Below are 18,114 nucleotides of genomic sequence, written 5' to 3' on the forward strand. Positions count from 1 at the left end.
TTTGATGGTTATCCAGCCTCGTTTTAAAAAATTTCCAAAGATGGAGAACCCACCACCTCCCGAGGAAACCTGTTCTACCGAGAAACCACTCTGTCAGGAACTTCTTCCTGGTGTTTGGACAGAATTTCATTTTTTTCCATGTCAGTGGCTGCTACAGCACACTGTGGCACTGAATTCCATAGGATGTTTTCAAACTGCTGATACTGCCACCACCGGAGTAAAATAATTTGGACAGCAAAATAAAACTGGGATTTATTTTATTGTAACAATATGCAGCAACAAAATCAACAGGCATCACGAGGGAGGGCATTCTTTATTAGGTCAACATTTTCTAAAGCAGCTAAGTCTAATGCTACCTTCCTTTTTCTCCTGTGCTCTACCTAGTGCCAAGAAATCCTTGTATATAATTCCCCCAAATCAACATCCTTCAGTCTATGGAAGGTTGCTGTGAAGCACAAGAGGAGGAAAACCACCTTATTTTTCTTTACAAAATATTCAAGTGCCATGACAGTTATGTACAAAAAACAAAAGACTTATAAAATGTACGAAAGGTTTCATTATGCACCCGTGTATAAAAGTGTCTTTGTGCAAGTTTTCTTTCTGAATTGCCAGGAATCCCACACTCCAAATGGCTCTTTGTCAGCTGGGATTTTGCTCTGCTCTTTCTATTGCTTTTCTTGGGCATTCTGTCTGGGGTTTCCCATCCCTCACCCCAATATCATCATCATCATCATCACACCACCATCTCTGGATTCTCTCAGTCTGTACATGGGGAAATTCCTCTTCCTCCATAGAATTTTCTCTCCTGTTTTGTTATTGAGAACCTGGAAGAGGTGAAGAAAACATGTTTAGAGAATCTGATTCAGGGCAGAAGGGAGGGTTAGGCTGCATTCTGACAACACAGTAAACCCTGGTTTGTTTAAAGCAAGGGTCCACAATGTGGTGCCTGCCAAGTGCTTTCAGAAAGTGGGTGGGAAAGGTTGGACTTTTGCCCCACAAGGCTTCTGTTTGGCTATTGGTGATTTGATTGGCTGTGCAGATCTTTTTTTAAATGCTGTTTCTGCAGCAGCTGCCCTCACCGCACAAGGACCTTCATTATGTGGCTGAAGGTGAGTGCAACAGCCATTTTGTGGCTCCCCCTCCTGTGGCTGCCATTTTTTGCAGTCATTTTATGGCTGCACTAACTACACCCTGTTAGAATTTCAGAGGTGCCATCAGGTTCAAAAAAGTTGGGGCCCCTATGATTTAAAACTATGGTTTATGCAACACATCCTAGTTCAGTCTATCAAATGCAGCGATCAAAGCTGCATAGCCCCAATTTGTTTAGCGGTCACACAAAAAATTGAGTTACTTTTTTCCCTAAATAAAGAAGCCTTAAATCTCCGCTTAATCATCGAAATAGTTTTAGACAGACGAATTGAGAGCCATCTGTGAGAATCCATAAAATAAGTGACTATTTGTTGGGCCTGCTGAAACTAGTTTAATTCAGAAAAATTAGTGTATTGTGACTTGATAACAGAACAAGAGCAACCTTTTGGGATCAATGGTTCATCTACTTCAGTATCCTCTCTGAAAGTGGCCAACTCCCAGATGCTTGGTGGAAGCATCTGTGAACATACAGGGATAAACAGGCCACTGTGCTCCCTGTTGAACTGTTATGCATATGCCTTGGGGAGGACCCCAAAATGGCAACCCTGTGACATGACATCATAGTGTTAATTTCTCTGAAACCTTGCAGTCCACCTCCACATGAAAGCACTGTAGCTGCTGCAAATGAATAAAAAGCTGCTTTAGATTTCTCAAGCTTGCTACGTACCATCCACATTTCCAACTCCAGTATCGTCCGCTTCTGTTTCTTCTTCCTCATTTAGCTCCTCATCATCCTCATCTTCAAAGGAAAGGGGAGGAAAATTAAGAACCGAATCACTTTGAGACTCCTGTTTTCTACCAAGGGGTCATTTCTGGTTATTTTCATTCAGGAGGGGTGTGTGTGTTTAAGAACATAACCCAGAAGACACTTGGATGTTCTTAGTCTTCAGTATCAAATAGGGTTTTATAAAAAATGCTTATGATTCTGCTGATAGTTCAGTATCTTGCTTTGAAAGACAAACGTGCTTCCTTCCTGATGGCAGCAGACTTTACAACAACACAAAAGAGGGTTATGGACTTAAGCCACAGGGAAGACATGGAGGCAATTTGAGCTAAAACTACTCCTAAAAATTGGCCTTAATGTACTCCAGTGTGAATTCTGACATTCAGTGGTAGGGACTTCAGACACTGATGATGTCAGATACACCTCAGAACAGTATTCTACATGTCTCTATGGTAGTCTGCTGGAGGAGAGAGCTCACCTGTGCTTTACCACCACTGCTACACAAAGTAGTGTGACTGTTAGCAAATTCCCAGGGGGCAGCAAGGACCAATAGAATTTCACCTTACCCCGACCTTCAGTCATAACCTTCAGCCTGAGCATTTTCCCTCCCTAACAAACTATGGTTTCAGACCATTTGTCCTAATTGGAGATTTCCAGTCAAAATGGGAATATGGATTGGTCAATGCTGTTCTTCACAGGGCTTAACAGACCTTAATCTACAGATTCAAACAGAAGGCCAAGTTACCTCACCTGCCTCAAAATCTATGGCTCGCACTGTTTCTGCGATGTGTTCTAGGTCAAGGGTGAAATAGTCCATGTTTTCGAAACCTGCTTCAATTTTGTCCAGTTGACCTCCCTTTGATGCCTCCACAATCCTGCAAATGAAACAGAACAGGGAAAAAGGATTCAATACAGATTTCCAGTGCAGTCTTTCCAGAAATACAAGCCATTGTACCTCAGTCTAACGCAACAGGATGAAAGGCAGAAAATGGTATTCAGAAGGGAGCCTAAAACTGGGCTGGAGGGGCTTGCCCTGTCCTAAAAGCCCCCCCCTTCTTTGAGCTGGCCTTATCAGAAGTCAAACTTGAAGCCACCCAAGTTAGTCCATTATGGGGCACATTGCCCACGGAAGTCAACCTAGCACAGTGATCCTGCAGTGACTGGTCCAACCTCTTTCCAGCAAGCTTAAATGACATGTTATTTCAGTCTGGTCTCCAAAATCCTAGTCCAACACTCTTACCACTGCACCATGCTACCTGGCTGAGATTCCAGCAGGTGGTGGTGCAAAGTACAATCAAGTTGCCCTCAACCTATCACCACCCCATAGGGCAGGGGTAGTCAAACTGCGGCCAACGAATGCTGGCAGGGGCTCCTGGGAATTGTAGTCCATGGACATCTGGAGGGCCACAGTTTGACTACCCCTGCAATAGGGTTTTCAAAGCAAGAGACAAATGAAGGTGGCTTGCTATCGCCTGCCTCTGCATAGCAATTCTAGGTTGACTTGGTGGTTTCCCATCCAAATACTTAACCAGGGCTGACCCTGATCTTCCCAAGCTCTAATCAGGCCAGGCTAGCCTAGGCTGTCCACATCAGAGCAAAAATTTGCAATAAGGACAAAGGGCAACTCACTGCAAACCCAGTGAAAAGGAATGGGGAGGGGATTTTTGTAGCACATCCCTCACCGTGAGGGAGCCTTGTTTAGAGCTGAGGCTAACAATGCAGCCACTGGAAGATGCTGAGGACCATCTCAAATTGCTCTCTAAGATATTTATTTATTTTCATTTCATTTTATTTATGAGATTTTTAGGCTGTCTGTTTTCAAGATGGTCTCGGGACATCTTACATCAGGATATATGTCAAATTCACACTGTAATAGCTGGGGTCCTGGTCTATCACCTACAGCGTGCAACTGGACAGGAAACTAGTGCACCCATTCAAACCTGAATTTGGCAATGGAGCCTTTTGTTTAAACTTTCAACCAGAGAGAGTTTTCAATGGGGAACTGGCAGTTTGTTGTGAATAGCACAGTTCTAAGATTTACAAAACAGAGGGAAATGTTTCAGGACTTACGTTTTAATGAGCTGCTTGGCAGTCTGAAAGAGAGAGGAGGAGAAAACATTTGTAAATAACGATTGCTCAGTTTAAAATCAGGCCTGTAATCTCTCTGGGCTATCTATAAGAACTTTCATTCAATTCAGGTATCAAGCTCACCTACGAGGAAGATGGCACCAAGCTTAAATAATTATTGTTGAATGGTGGCTCCAGAGGTGGCTGTTCAAACCTCCCTTCTGCTATGGGCTTGGGAGGGAGCCTGAGACAAGACACTACTTGTTAAGCTCAGAGTTCTCTTTAACAGTGACCTGCTTGTTACAGCTCAGAGGAAATGTACGCAGATAACTTTATAACTCCTAAGCATTATTTCTTGTATCTAGAGTGAAGGTTGGAGGTTAAGCCTTTCTATGCAAGAGGAGTAGAGTACAGTTTACCTCTGTGTGACCGGAGTTCAAGTTTTACCCTGGCCATGGACTGGTTTTTGTGAAAGACAGCTGTCTTTCCACCCTGGCTTATGCCAACGCAACAGCAAAACAAAGTTATTGACAAAATCCCTGGGAATTCTGTAATCCCATGTCCAATTATAGACAGCTCAGGGAGAGGAACCCCATAACTCTAGTGACAGCCCCCTTAGCTACTGTTTCTGGAAAGCTAAAGGGTGGGCAAATTGGTAATGCTCATGAATTGCATATTTCTTTCACATACACACATCATCTGAGTACTGTCCTAATCTACTCCTTGGGCCCCTGCACCTAGATAAGTGAGGAAAAGTCAAACTTTAATAGTTTGTGTTTTAATACTATGGTTTAAATTGTAAGCGGCCTCAAGCAAGATTCTCAAAAGCTGGTATAGGCATATGCTATATAGATAAATCAATACATCTAGTTCCAGCTGCCAGCCACCATCTAAATGTACATCTGGACACCCAACTCGATCCAGGTTTCTGGCTCACCATGAGAAAAGCAGCTCCCGCCTCCTCTTCCATGGACTGTATGGCACTCTCCACCAGCTTGCTGGACTTCTCCAGCTGCTCTTTGTACTGCTGGATGAGGTTCTGCACAAACCCGACTTTCTCTTCTTGCTCCTTGGAGATCCGCTCCAGCAGTTCACTTCTCTTCTCCTCCAGGACAGCGATCAGAGCTTCAAACTTCTCACACAGGTCCTGCTTTACCTGCCGGCTGTTCTCCTGCCAGAAAACGAATGAATGAATGAAATAGCTGTTTGCTGAGAAGGGCATGTAGGTAGGGGAGCTGAGGGTTAGGCATGCTCTCAGGTCTTCTAAAGAGACAGCCCAGTCTGCCTAACATACCCAAGGGAGAGATCCACCCAGAAGATACACATTCATCAATGGATGTTGCCAAAATATCACCTAAGAGGTCCCAATTCCACTTAAGAGGCCCCAATTCCATCTTATTGCCACCTTCTCTACAGCATTGTTTGCGCCTCTCGAAGAAAGCAATTCAAATAGGGCTCTGTCCTCCCACAAAGTGGTCTTACTACTGCAGCTACTTATTTGGGGTTCAACATGCCATTCAAAACAAGGAGACCTGACCCCTATGCAACTGAGGGCTGGACAGGAGTCCATAAGGCTCACGGGAAAGATCACAGGTCTTCCCTGTGGTGGTTCCAGTCTTTCGGATTGGCCTTCCACAGCTGGTGAGAACAGTCTCTTCCCTCACTACAATTAGGAAGGTGGGCAAGGCACAGAGAGCACTGGATACATTTTCCCAGCAGGTTTGGCTGTGAATTTCCTGATCCTGTGCGCTTTAAACTGCTTTTACACTGGTAATGGGGGTCACGCACTCTGTTTCAGTTCTGGGAACTGGATTAAGCTTTGTCTTTGGCAGCTCAGTTGTGACACTGTTCACTACCATGATCCCATGGAGATAAAGCAGGCTAGATATGTTTTAAATAAAAGGCATGCCATTGCTTTTATTGCTCATTGCTCTGAGTGGCAGTCCTAGGCTGCCACAAGTGTTTTAATTGGAGAGTTCAGCATACATATAAACAATCAAAGTTCCCATCTCCCCCCCCCCCACATAATATTCCTTACTACAAGATGGCTCCTGATAGCATTCACTGACTCCCAAGCCCTATCCTACCAGGGTGGCCCTTTCGTGCCAACTCCTTCCTCTCAAAGGAAACAGTCCTCTCCATGCCTTAGATGTCCAGATTTAGAAGGGGGAAGCCAGCTCTAGAGAGGGGCTACGGCTCCCCAGCCCATCCTTGGCCATCGCTCAGGGTCTGGTTTCCCTTCCGACACTCGGATTTCAAAGAGCTCAGCCCATTTGCTGCGTTCCTCACCTCAGTGCTTTTGCACGACTCTTCCAGCTGGTTGATGATAGTCTGGATTCGGTCGTTCCCTGCCACCAACATAGAGATGCAGTTGGTCAGCTCAGTCTGTGAAGGGAGAAGACAAGAATAGATTTCAATCCAGTCGCTGCCCCCCTGCGTGTGAGAGAAGACCCTCAGGCTGCTCTTTAGAGAGTGGTGAGAGAGAAAGACAGCTGAGGAAAGAGACAGGCCCAAATGGGTGTTTGAGGAGGCTGGGGGAATGCTGGAATTTGTTTGGTAATCTGCACTTTGTCGAGGTTTAAATTTAGAGAGGTTAGGTTTATCCCACCATGGAAATGTATGGGGCAGGCACCCTCTTGCTATTCCAACAGAGGGACAGGTTTCCTAAGGAAACAGAGGGACACACTAGGCAAACATTGGGCCCAGGGGTCACCTGTTCCTAAACTCAGGCAGATACAAATCTACCAGTCCTTGTCCAGCCAGGTAACTTCAGCATAGCATGGAACTGATGGCTTCTGATCGCTGCACCTGCCCTGCTATTTTGCTTTGAAGCCAGCCTTGGCTGACTTATAGTTCAGGCAGCTGAATGCTTCTATGGGCCCCCAGACAAAGATTTCTGCTGGGCCCCTGCTATCCCAGCCAGAGACAACTCAAGCAAATGACATGACGTGTCCATTTGTCTGGGTAGCTGAGATCCTTCGGGTTTTGTCCCCCTAGTCTTCCCCATCTAGTGACACCCTGCTTGTAGCCCCTCACAGACGGATGGCCTCTTGACACCAGATAGCTTTGGGGCAGATTGGCTTAAACCAGCATTTTTCAGGAGTTGGAAGGAGTCAAGGAGATTGTGGCTGTTTGCACAGCCAAGTTGGTATGTTGGCAATGTGTCACACAGAGTTTGGTCTGGCTGTGTGCAAATTTTGTCACACAAAGCCATTGTACAACCCTGGCTCATCACTCGACCTCTAGTAATCACCCTAAAGCTTGACCCATTCTGTAGAAGACACATTTTTTTATACTCTGCTTTTCACTACCCAATGCAAATTACAAACATCTTTCTCTTCCTGTCCCCATAACAGACCCCCCGTGAAGGAAGGTGGGGCTGAGACAGATCTAACAGAACTGCTCTGCAAGAACAGCCATAAGAGAACTGACTAGCCCAAGGTCACCCAGCTGGCTGCATGCGGAGGAGCGGGGAATCAAACCTGGCTCTCCAGATTAGAAGCCACTGCTCTTAAGCACTACACCATGCTGGCTAGACTGCTCCTGGATGCAGCACCACATCCCCATGTTCTTAACAAGTCCCTATAGTCCTGGGAACTGGCTCTAATTAAGTGAATCCTTCAACGTTGGAGGGGAGGGTCAACTGTATGTCAATCCTCACTCTGTTTCAGTACTACATGGCAACAAAGCCACTGAAGTCCCTCCCAGCCCCAAATCCCACCCACCCCCAAAGTCTCCAGGCATTTCCCATCTCAGAGCTGGCAGCCCTATTTGGCAGGCATATGAAGCTGTTTAGGGAGCAGGGGGAAGAAGGCTGCTCCAAAGGAATGAGTGGCAGCAGTAACAGTACCCAAGTTCATTGAAAGGAACCGTGTGATTGCTCTTCTCGGCTCCGTACTACTCTATGGGACTGAAATCTGGAAGAGAAATCAGGAGTTCTGCTGGATTCCATCCCCGATGCCCAGGGAAAGACTTTCACCTACACAGTTTCGACTTTAGAAATTCTTTTTCCTAGACCTCACAACCTCCTCCTCGGCTCTAAATATAACTTTCCAGTGACTACTTTGGGACTGCAGTCATCTGTATATTCAGCCCCACTGCCTTCAGGCTGGGAGGCTATTCCTGAAAGGCACAGCGCAGCACATCCTGCCGTCTCCAATGGCCTCTTGGCCCAAATGGGAGAAGAGCCCTCCTTCTCTCCCTCCCACGCTGAGACTTCATCGGCATTCCCAGCTGGCTAGATCTGAACCTCTCTGGGGTCAAAGAATGGCACCCTTTGCCCTGGTGCAGACGCTTGTAGGCCCAGCACCAAAGCGGAGTGGGGAAGCCCTCTTTTGTCTTAATCCAACAGGCTTTCAGACTGTGTACCAGGGAACTGTCTGGGTCCCACAATCACACAGTTGGCACATGACTGCCAATGAAAGAGTGTGTGCGTGTGTGTGTTTCATCAGCATTCTCATATGTCCTAAAAAATGGGGACTTGTGATTTTGGCAACATTCCTAAGGGAGAGAAACCTAGGATTTCGCGGTCACAAAGGATTCATATTTTGCTTCACTGTGCTGAAATCACCCAGTCGTGGCAAGACAGAGTTGCTGCCCCATTGCCATGGCAATGGGGATGAATTCTCTTCACCCCACTCCAGAAGGAGAGCAGAGTTTGGCTTCCTTTCCCTTTGCCGATCATTTAGCCACAGGCAATGACATGGTTCTGTTTTGTCATCTCAGAGTAAGAAGAGAAAGCCAATGTGGTGCCATGGCTAGGAGGCTGCAATATGACCTGGGGGACTGCTGGAAGATCCAGATCCTCAAAAGTGGATTGAAGGTTTCTTCAATAAGTAAAAGGGGGACAGGAAAACCATGTATGCTGTCCTGTGCTGCCTAAAGAAAGGGCAAGATTTTTTTAAAAGCATGAGATAGCAAGCTCATGACCTGACTGGCTGGGATGGTGATCCCTGACTGGTTGGCATCATGCCTGTTGTGTTTGCAGATCGGCTGATGACTGAGCTTGAAGTCTGGGGCAGGATCCAAACAGGCATGAAACTGACCAAAGCACAGCTAGATCCCGTCTGCCCAATCAGTTCAAACTTGAAACTGACCTATAGCGCACACTGGTGAGTAGATCCATTGTCTGTTCTGTGTATATATATTGGGTTTTTTTGGGGTGTGTGTGGATTTTTGGTTCACTCTTCACTTCTCTTGTGATTAAAGAGCTGACTGGACTCCCAGTGTCCTGGCTTCATTAGAACCCATGGATATAACAGTGCCATAAAGAAGCAACCCTATCAAGACTTTTCAACTGCCCCCAAAACAGCAGCAGGACAATTATTGTGGACAAGCATGGAAAGTGCATGAAAGACTGGAAGAGACGGGATTTTGGAAGGCCCATTGCATGAACCTTCAAAGCATACTTTCCCCCCTTCAAAATGCTGATCGGTAAAAATTTGGTGAAGCCTGCAGTTGCAACATGAGGCCACAGGAGAGCATGTAGAGTCTCCTAAATTAAATTAATTTCATACATGGCAAATGAGAAAGTTAAAAGACCTCCAGTGAGTATTGCACACCTCAAGGTCTTGGGCAAGAGAAAGATCATTCACAGCTGACATTAAAGACATCCCTCTGAATCGGAAAATCTAACGAATACATCCTCAACGAGTATGGAACTGTCAAAAAGCAGATGCCAAGCCCCAGTTTGTACCTTTTGCCCCTGGAAGACACTTTGAAGGGGTGCCACTTCGCAGTCTTTGTGAGCCCCAAAGACTTTGCACATGGAACAGGTGGGCACCTCACAGGTTAAGCAGTAGATGTTGATCTTCTCGTCTTCGTGCTCCTTGCACATGGGGTGATTTCCCTTCTTCAAAGGCCGGCTGAGGAAAAGACAAGAGAAGCAAACTAGTACGATGCTTCCTTCTGTTTTGGGAATCTGGCTTGGGGAAAGGGGGACAGACGTGCCCGAGATGCAAATGTTAGGTTACAGACCAAAACCTTCAGCAACCCCTTTGTTTTAAAAAAGCTAATTTGCTACGAAATGGGAAGAGACGGAAGCAATGCTTAATCCTCTCATCCTGGAGCAGGTGATTTAGAGCAGGGACATCACTGGTGTGGAAAGGATGAAGCACTTTTATCAAAGTAATGATGTGGGAGAAGAATGAAGCCTAGAACCTCGACTTCTCTTCGTACAGTAGAAACTGGACTGGTTCCCATTTCATCTCTAATATTAACCTCCATGGGGAGGTTATGTTTAGATCTTTCTCCTGCGCGTGCCAAAGTGTCTGAGAAGCAAGTTCTGTTTCTGCAGTTCCCGTAAAATTATTCTGGGAATCAAATGCCCACTTCTTTGCTCTGAATGTGACTTCTGAAGCCCCTCAGAAATCTCGCCAGTACCTGTCCTCCTGCATCTGGATCTCTTTATAATATGCCCATTTTCAGGACTCCAAGGGGCATGGATTAATGTAGATGCTCTGATGGGACATTGTCTAGAATAAAACCCATGGCGGTGCCATTAGTACACTAGAGTGTGGACTCAGAACTGAGCTGGATTGGACCACAGTCCAAGGAGTCACCAGTTGTGTTTCTAGGACTGATTACACAGAAGACTGTTTGAACGAACTAACATATGATGCCACCCCTATTCCTAGCATCTGGAGGTCTGCATACTCTGACCATGGAGGTTCTGCTTAGCTAATCATTGTTAATGGCCCCGTTCTTTGTGAAATTGTCTCATTTTTATTTAAAAAGTCTTCTGAATGAGAGGCCAACACTGGCTCTTGTGCCAATGAGTTCCACAAACTAACTAGGAGACAATTCATTGGGATACAAATGAGCCCTCACTGCTGGGTTAAGGGACATGGGGAGGCCCTGTGTACTGAAGAGTAATATCGCCCTCCCCAACATCTCTGAGACCTTCTTGTACCCAGATTCACCCAGGAGGTAGCAAGTTGTCTAGACCTGGGGTAGTCAACCTGTGGTCCTCCAGATGTCCATGGACTACAATTCCCATGAGCCCCTGCCAGCATTTGCATGTAGTCCATGGACCACAGGTTGACTACCCCTGGTTTAGACCAACAGTTCATGACTTGTTAAAATGGCTCTGGACCACAGAGTCACCACAGAATGCAGGGGGGTCTGAAACGGTGGAATCCTACTCCACCCACAATCTCCCCACTTAGAAAACTAGCTGGCAAAGGCCAGGACAGGAACTTCCCCCTGAGATTTCATTTTCCACACAATGTGAAGGACTACTGTGACGGACAGTGGCTCTCCAGGATCCCATGCAGAAGTCTTTCTGATCATCTACCAGGACCTTTAAAGAGCAGCAGTTTCACCTGCAAGCATGTTTGCGGCTAGTGCCATGACGGCAGGGCTGCCAGGCTCCAGGTGGGGGATGGTGGGCTCTCACTATTACAATTGGTTTCCAGATGACAGAGACCAGCCTTCCCCCACCCCCCAAGCAAATGGCTGCTTTGGTGGGTGGAATCTATGGCATCAGACCCTGCTAAGATCCCTCCCCTTCTCAGATCTCACACTCCCCAGGCTCCTCCCCCAAAGGTCCAGGTATTTTCCCTGCTCAAAGCTGGCAACCAAGCTTCATCTGATGATTTCTGCACAATCAGGATGCGCAAGAGTTTCCCTCATTACCAATCCTCTCTGTCACCCCACAGATCCCTAGTTTAGGGCCCATGAGAGGCCTGGAGTAGGGATGCCAGCCTCCAGGTGGGACCTGGAGATCCCTTGGAATTCTAGCTCATCTCCAGGCTACAAATATCAATTCCCCTGGAGAAAATGATTGCTTTGGAGGGTGGACTCTAGCCATATACTCCACTGAGGTCCTCCCCACCCCAAATCCCCCCCACTCACAGCTCCACCCCCAAAGTCTCTGGGTATTTCCCAACTCAGGGCTGGCAACCCTAATCCAGTGTCACTCAGCACATTCCATCTCAGGCAAAGGACAAGGACTACTTCCCACCCCAGACATTTTAATCCATTACAGATCGCCTCCCCTCAACCCCCTTTCTGACCATCCGGAGTTCAAGGAGTGCCAACCTGGAGTATTCCTGTTTGTAGATCTCAATGATGTTCTCCACCAGTAAATTCCTCTGCAGGCCGTAGACTCCATGCCGGTCCAAGATGACTTCGTGGCGGCAGGAAGGGCAACGGAACCGTCCGCCCGATAAGGTTGTCCCACGACTACTTTGCCAGTAGGGGTTAGCCGCCTGCAGGGTGGCATGCAAAGCATAAGGCCAAAGGTCAAGTCACTTCTGCCACACCCAGCTATCTTGCTCCGCTGCCACCATCTGTCCTGAGATCTCAGCTATTCAGGTACCACCACAACCATCCAGTGTGCAATAAGCATGATTAATCTGCATCCCTCCCCAAATGAATGGAAACACCCCACATGCTTGATGAACAGCGCTCATCATGAAAAACAATCTTTCATTCCAGTCTGAATCACTTTGGAATGGCTGCCAGTACTGTTGCATTGGGGATGGTTCCTGGTGGCCAGAGCCAACTGAGTTTTTCATTTGAGGCATAGATTAGCAAGTAGTTTAAGATGGTTCATTTGATCCCAGGAGGTACGGTTGGAAGTTACAGGGCGTAGCTGACTTGCTGAAGCCAAGAAAATCTGGCCTCGCTCAGTGCCTGGGTAGCAGCCTTCATGCCAACCTTAGTGCCAACATGGTGGCAGTGGCTTGAATATGCTGGCAGAGTTTAAATTGGCAAAGAAAGCTGCTTAAAAGAAACAACTTTGTAAAGAAAGAGAGGAGATATCTGACTGTCTAACTATTCTGTTGTCTTCATTCACTCTGGAGTCAAGCAGGGAGGAAGTGTGCTCAGAGCAGCAGGAAATCTCCCCTTGAGCCAGTCAGGACACTGGAGGAGAATATTTGAAAAATGTCTTTGAGTTTCTGATCTAAATATACTAACTATACATCCCCTCTGATGACCCTTCATATCCTCTTGAAGCATGCACACGACAGATATGCCAGCTCTGAAGCTTTGATTCAATCCCCAGTAGCTGGTATTCAGAGGCTGACTGCCCTGGATATTGAGATTCTACCCATCTAATTGCCACTGATTGAACATTTCTCTTTGTCTACTCTTTAAATGACCTTCTAGCTACTGCATCTTGCAAGGAATGTCAGGACTTACAGATCAGCTTCATTGTGGGACCACCATGGACAGGTGCTCTAATCTCTTGATCAGTTTTCAGCCCAGTCTTAGGAGGACTTGACTGAATTTAGGGGTGGCCTAATTCTTCATGGGACAGAACTGTGATTTGCCTTATTGCAGTTTGACCAGAAGTCTTACATTTGAATAACAGGTTGCCTTTATTTCTTTGCAGCAAACCACTAGGGCGGGGGGAAGAATCATAGTGGAATTTTGTTATTTGACAGTCCCCAAAGAGTGTTGGGCACAAAAGTCCATTCCTTGTAATCTAATGATGTAGCTTCATCTTATGCACCTGCCATCCCAACAGGGTTCCCAGTGGACAGAAGGGTAACAAGGTACCAATTGCAGGGACAACACGTCTCCCCAACTTGGTGCAGATGCCAAAGCAGAAATTGCTTCAGCGATCTGTAGTCTTTGGTGCACAAAGCTGATTTTTTTTTAACTGATTTGCACCAGTCTGCGCTATTTGACACTGAACTGCAAACAGACGTTAAACTGAACAATCAATTTGTGCTGGAAAAGATTTGATTGCCTTCCTATCCTCCTCTACAGCCTGTTCCTTCCAAATATAGATGATAAATAGCGATTTGCCTCCTGTAAATGAACCTCAGAACTGCTGGATGGAGGACAGTCTGGCTGGGTCAGTGGGCCATGCCTGATGTCCAGGTCTCATTGGCTCCGACACCAATTCCCATGGTGTGTATCCTGGAGTTGCCCCCTCCTGCCCCTTGCCTAGCATTAATGAGATTCCACTTGTATTGGCCTTTGGGGCAGGAAACGGATTCTATATCTCTATTTCCAGATGCAACTCTTGGGATCTTCCTTTTCCCACAAGACAGTTCTGCTCTGGCACTAGGCGGGGTATCATTTTTCAGGGGAAAAACTAGGTGTGCCTGTAAAAGGAACACACACAGAGGTGTTGTATTCCCCAGGTGTTGTATTCCAACATCCACGCAAGAAACCTCCCCCCCCACACACCCTTGAGGGATGTAGCCAGGGACCAGGCGGGCTTTAGTTTCAACAGGCACCTCTCCGCAGCCTGCCAAACCATAAATCTTTTGGGAAACTCTGAATTCTCATCCAGCAAACAGAGGCCATTTTCCCCTCCCCACTCCTTTGTTTTGTTTCCTTGGAGGCTCAGTACAACACAGCTGGGGAAGTCTGCGTCAGGAGGAAAATGGGGCCCCTGAGTGACAAGTGCTCTTATCAGGTGGTTCCTAGCCAGCATTCCTCTATCCTAAGAGGAGCAAACTGACTCTCTGGTATGAAGTGGTGGGCTTACGGCTGGACAGAAAAGGCTGAGGTGCTGTGGGCCCGAACCAGAGCTTCCCAACTTCAAGAAGCCTATTGCATCTCCCTAAAAAAAGGAGAGGGGTTGAGCTTGATCTGGGACAGTGAAAGACCACACCACAGAGGACTTTGTCCAGTATACAAGGGGGTATCAAAAATGGACAGCTCGAAGAAGCACAGACCTCTTGCTACAATTCTACACAAGCTTACCTCCATATTATGTCAAAGGCTGCAATCTTATGCAGTAAATAAGGATTGGGATGAAGGGTCCCGAATAAGAGATTTTACATATTTGCTCTTCTAATAAATGACTGGTTTTAGTTCTATTTCTATATATCTTATAGATTTTATTTTGATTCAAATACAATTTTATCCGTAAATATTGATGTTATGCTTTTGTCCACCGACCTTATAGTTAAAATACCTTGTCTTTGATATGTGACTGCAAATAAATTTGATTTGAGAGATTTAAAGACCACTTTCAGCCAGAGACAAGCACTGTGATCCTATGCAAAGTTACACCCTTCTAAGCCCACCATTGGCTGGAACCCCTCTTAAGATGGCAATAAAAGTTTCTGCAGTGACTACCATTTACTCAGGTCATGGCACAACCATGTGATTTCAGAAATGCCCTTTGGAGAATGGCTCCAGCTGACTAGTCAATGCCGTGTCCATGGCGAATGAGAAACATAGACAAAGGAGAATGGTTGTAGACTGATTTAAGGGAAAGCCCCTTCTAGCCAAAACGGCCCTTGATTGTTCATACTGTTAGCATGAGAAGCCCTCCCCCATCCCCAGAACTACCCAAACAGGATGCTGCCAGTCTTCAGTAAACCCTCAAGCCCTGAAGTTTTTAATCTTAGCAAAGGCCTAGCCATTTAAAACAGATCCCGCTTTGGGCAATACTTTGAGTGCCTACTGACCTGGAAGACGTCATTGGCACATTTCCTGCAGAGGTTATGCTGGCAGGGTAAGATCACCACGGGTTTGCTGAACATCTCCAGGCAGATGGGACAGATGAGCTGCTTCTCCAGGTTCTCCATGGGGTTAGAGTCTCGAATGATGCTCGACTGGTAATCCATTGCTCCACTCAGGGCTCCTTCCAAGTTATATCCTTACTGGCAGGCGAGGGGACACTGCCGAGAATGGCTTGCGATCAGCTTCTAGAAGACCGACTTGGCTCTCAAGAGGTGCTTTGCTGTCTGGCACTTCAAGCTTTGGGTTTCTGTACTCTGTCTGCCGCAGCTCCCCTTGTCTATTTATAATTCATCTCAAGGGTCACGTGTGCTTCGGCTGGCAAAATCCATGGGGAAGGAGGGTCGTGTTTCCTCAGGGCTGACACATGGTCACATGGAAGGGGGCGAGCAGCAGTCACCCCTCCAGAGAGAGCGGTCTGTAAACAAGGCACAGGACAAGCCGTTCACAGTTTGGGAAGTAGATTTCCAGGGAGGTGATATGATTTATGCCCCCTCTTTCGCCAGGGTCTTTTGGAACAAAGGAACAACAGCCCAGTGGCCATGGGTGGTCACGCTTCTCCAGGCATTCCACAAGAAATGCTAGCAAGGCCTCTCCCATAACCCCAAGGATTAAACCTGAGACACTCAACAACATTATTTGCTCTGTCAATCACAGGCTGCCTTCATCTTCCAAGGGATGACTTTTCACACCTCCTCTAGATGGTGCTTTGGAGTCCCACAACCTCTTTCCCTGACAGCTCACATCTGGGCTCTTCTCTGAGGGCAGGTTCATATGCAAGGTGGCCTGGCCATTTAATTCACAGGGAAATTTTTTTTGGGGGGGAGGCCTGGCTGTCAAGAACAAACCGGTCCAAACCTCAGCAACATTTCTAACCCCTCAAGGACCATTTGGCTCAGGCCTCCCTTGGCAATGGTTCTTGTTGCTGCCCGCTCACAACTTGTCTCCTCTTATGCTGCTTCTGGTTTTCAGGAGGAAGGATGCAACAATGGATCTGTGGGTCTTAGTAGATCCAAAACCACCAAGGAAAACACTGAACAAGACAAATGTCATTCTGGGTTGGTTGTATAGCGTGGAGACCACACTAAATTGTGTTCAGTTTTTCAGTTTGGGGCACTACAGTTTAAGAAGCATGAAGATAAGCTGGAACATGTACAGAAGAGGGCAACAAAGATGGTGACCAAGTCCTTCTCTGCATGCTGAATTTACTCCTGCATTTCTTGGAGTTGCTCTACAAGTACTAGAACCGGTTTGGGCAGCATCCTTCTGCATGTCTGCCCTCCTTGTGCATTTTCAGAGTTATGGTGCTGTCATCTTCAATGTCAGTATCAGTGGATCACAGCACCCTCTTTAAATATATATATACATACACACATAGACACACACACACACAGTAAATCTTTATCCTTCCTCTCTCATGGAGACATATGGAAATACCCTTAAAAAATGAAATCATTTTCTTGGGAGGGACCAGAGGGAATTGGTTTTATGAGGACAACAGTCCAACCATTGAAAAGAAAACTGATAGAAACTTTGTGTACAAGTAAAAAACCAAAAATAGGGAGAGGAAGGGAAAGCTATTGTAAGCCACTTCATCAGATAGTGAAAAGCGAGTTATAAAAGCCAACCTTCATTCAGAAAAAAGATCAGGGTAAAAGTGGTCTCAAAAGAACTGAGGGCAAAAACTGGGGGATGAGAGAAGTGAAAACTCAAGAAACAAAAGGCATGTAGAAATCAGAGGATAAACCAAAACAATATGCAGCCAGAGCCAGCCAAAAAATGTGGAAAAGCCCACATCCTATGAAAAAAAGTTGAAGGAGCTTTGTATGCTTAGCCTGGATAAGAGACTATGCTATCCATCTTCAAGTATCTGACCAGCTGCCATATAAAAGATGGAGCAGAATTGTGTTCTGTTGCCCCAGAAGGTTGTATTAGAACCAACATGTTGCCCTTAAACAAAAGAGTTTTGGGCTAAATATTAGGAAGAACTTCTGACAGTTTGAGCAGTACCTCAATGGAACAGGCTTCCTCAGGAAGTGGTGGGTTTTTTGAAAGGTTTTTAAACATAGGCTAGATAGCCATCAGACAGCAATACTGATTCAATGACTTCACTATGAATTTAGGCAGTTTGTGAGAGGGAAGGCAGGAAGGTGCTTGGCTCTTGTGGCTCTTTCTTATTTGTGCAGGGCAATGCTCTATCTTTCAATGTTTCCGGTCATTGTTGGCAGGGTTGGGGTGAGTTGCCCTGAAGCACTGGTTTGTAGTGCCATGGAGGCTATTAAGCTTGACTTGCTCCAGGGCTGCCTTCACTTCCAAGTCCACTCCTGTTAACACATTATAAAGTACACAGATTGAGGTCTCCGTCTACCCTCCATCAGAGATAACAAGACAGGTGCTCTGTCACTGAGCCACAGCCCTTCCTCTTAACAAAGACATATAAGGGTGCTTTTTGCTCAGTCTCACCCTTGATCTATCTTTCACCATCAGTATTATCTAGTTTGCTGGGCAGTGATTCTCCAGGATTTCAGGGAAAGCTGCTTCACCTTACTTCATACGTGATCTGTCTGGGATCAGATGGTGTAAAAATTCTGCCATTACCCCCAAGTTAGCCCTAGCTAACCAGAGGTGACACTCTGTGTCTCTAAAGGTAACAAATAGTGCAATCTTAAACAGATAATGGACTGCACTGAAAGTTCAGCATCACCAACATGATTGAATTTGGAGGGGTGAGAATTTGAATG

The 18,114-nt window shown here is 46.3% G+C and overlaps 1 protein-coding gene across 1 annotated transcript; it reads right to left on the reverse strand.

The window, feature by feature from the left end:
- Positions 1-240: 240 nt before the first annotated feature.
- TRIM63 (tripartite motif containing 63) lies at positions 241-15,759 on the reverse strand. Its single transcript, XM_077337667.1, has 9 exons — positions 15,322-15,759; positions 11,981-12,150; positions 9,636-9,804; positions 6,230-6,325; positions 4,878-5,111; positions 3,944-3,966; positions 2,624-2,748; positions 1,817-1,888; positions 241-824 (listed from the first exon to the last, which is right to left on the reverse strand). Exons 1-9 carry the CDS (start codon positions 15,478-15,480, stop codon positions 814-816), a joined length of 1,059 nt encoding a protein of 352 aa, XP_077193782.1. The 5' UTR covers positions 15,481-15,759; the 3' UTR covers positions 241-813.
- Positions 15,760-18,114: the final 2,355 nt, after the last annotated feature.

The sequence above is a fragment of the Paroedura picta genome, chromosome 5, assembly GCF_049243985.1.
Source record: "Paroedura picta isolate Pp20150507F chromosome 5, Ppicta_v3.0, whole genome shotgun sequence".
NCBI classification, from domain to species: Eukaryota; Metazoa; Chordata; class Lepidosauria; order Squamata; family Gekkonidae; genus Paroedura; species Paroedura picta.

Bases quoted from the DNA above. Each gene is read 5' to 3' on its own strand.
- TRIM63 (XM_077337667.1), bottom strand. From the start codon at position 15,480: ATGGATTACCAGTCGAGCATCATTCGAGACTCTAACCCCATGGAGAAC. The intron at 6,326-9,635 runs GTACAAACTGGG...CTCCCTTCACAG, and splicing joins GTGTCTTCCAGGGGCAAAAG to ACTGAGCTGACCAACTGCAT. The intron at 2,749-3,943 runs GTAAGTCCTGAA...TTTCATTTGCAG, and splicing joins GCCAAGCAGCTCATTAAAAC to GATTGTGGAGGCATCAAAGG.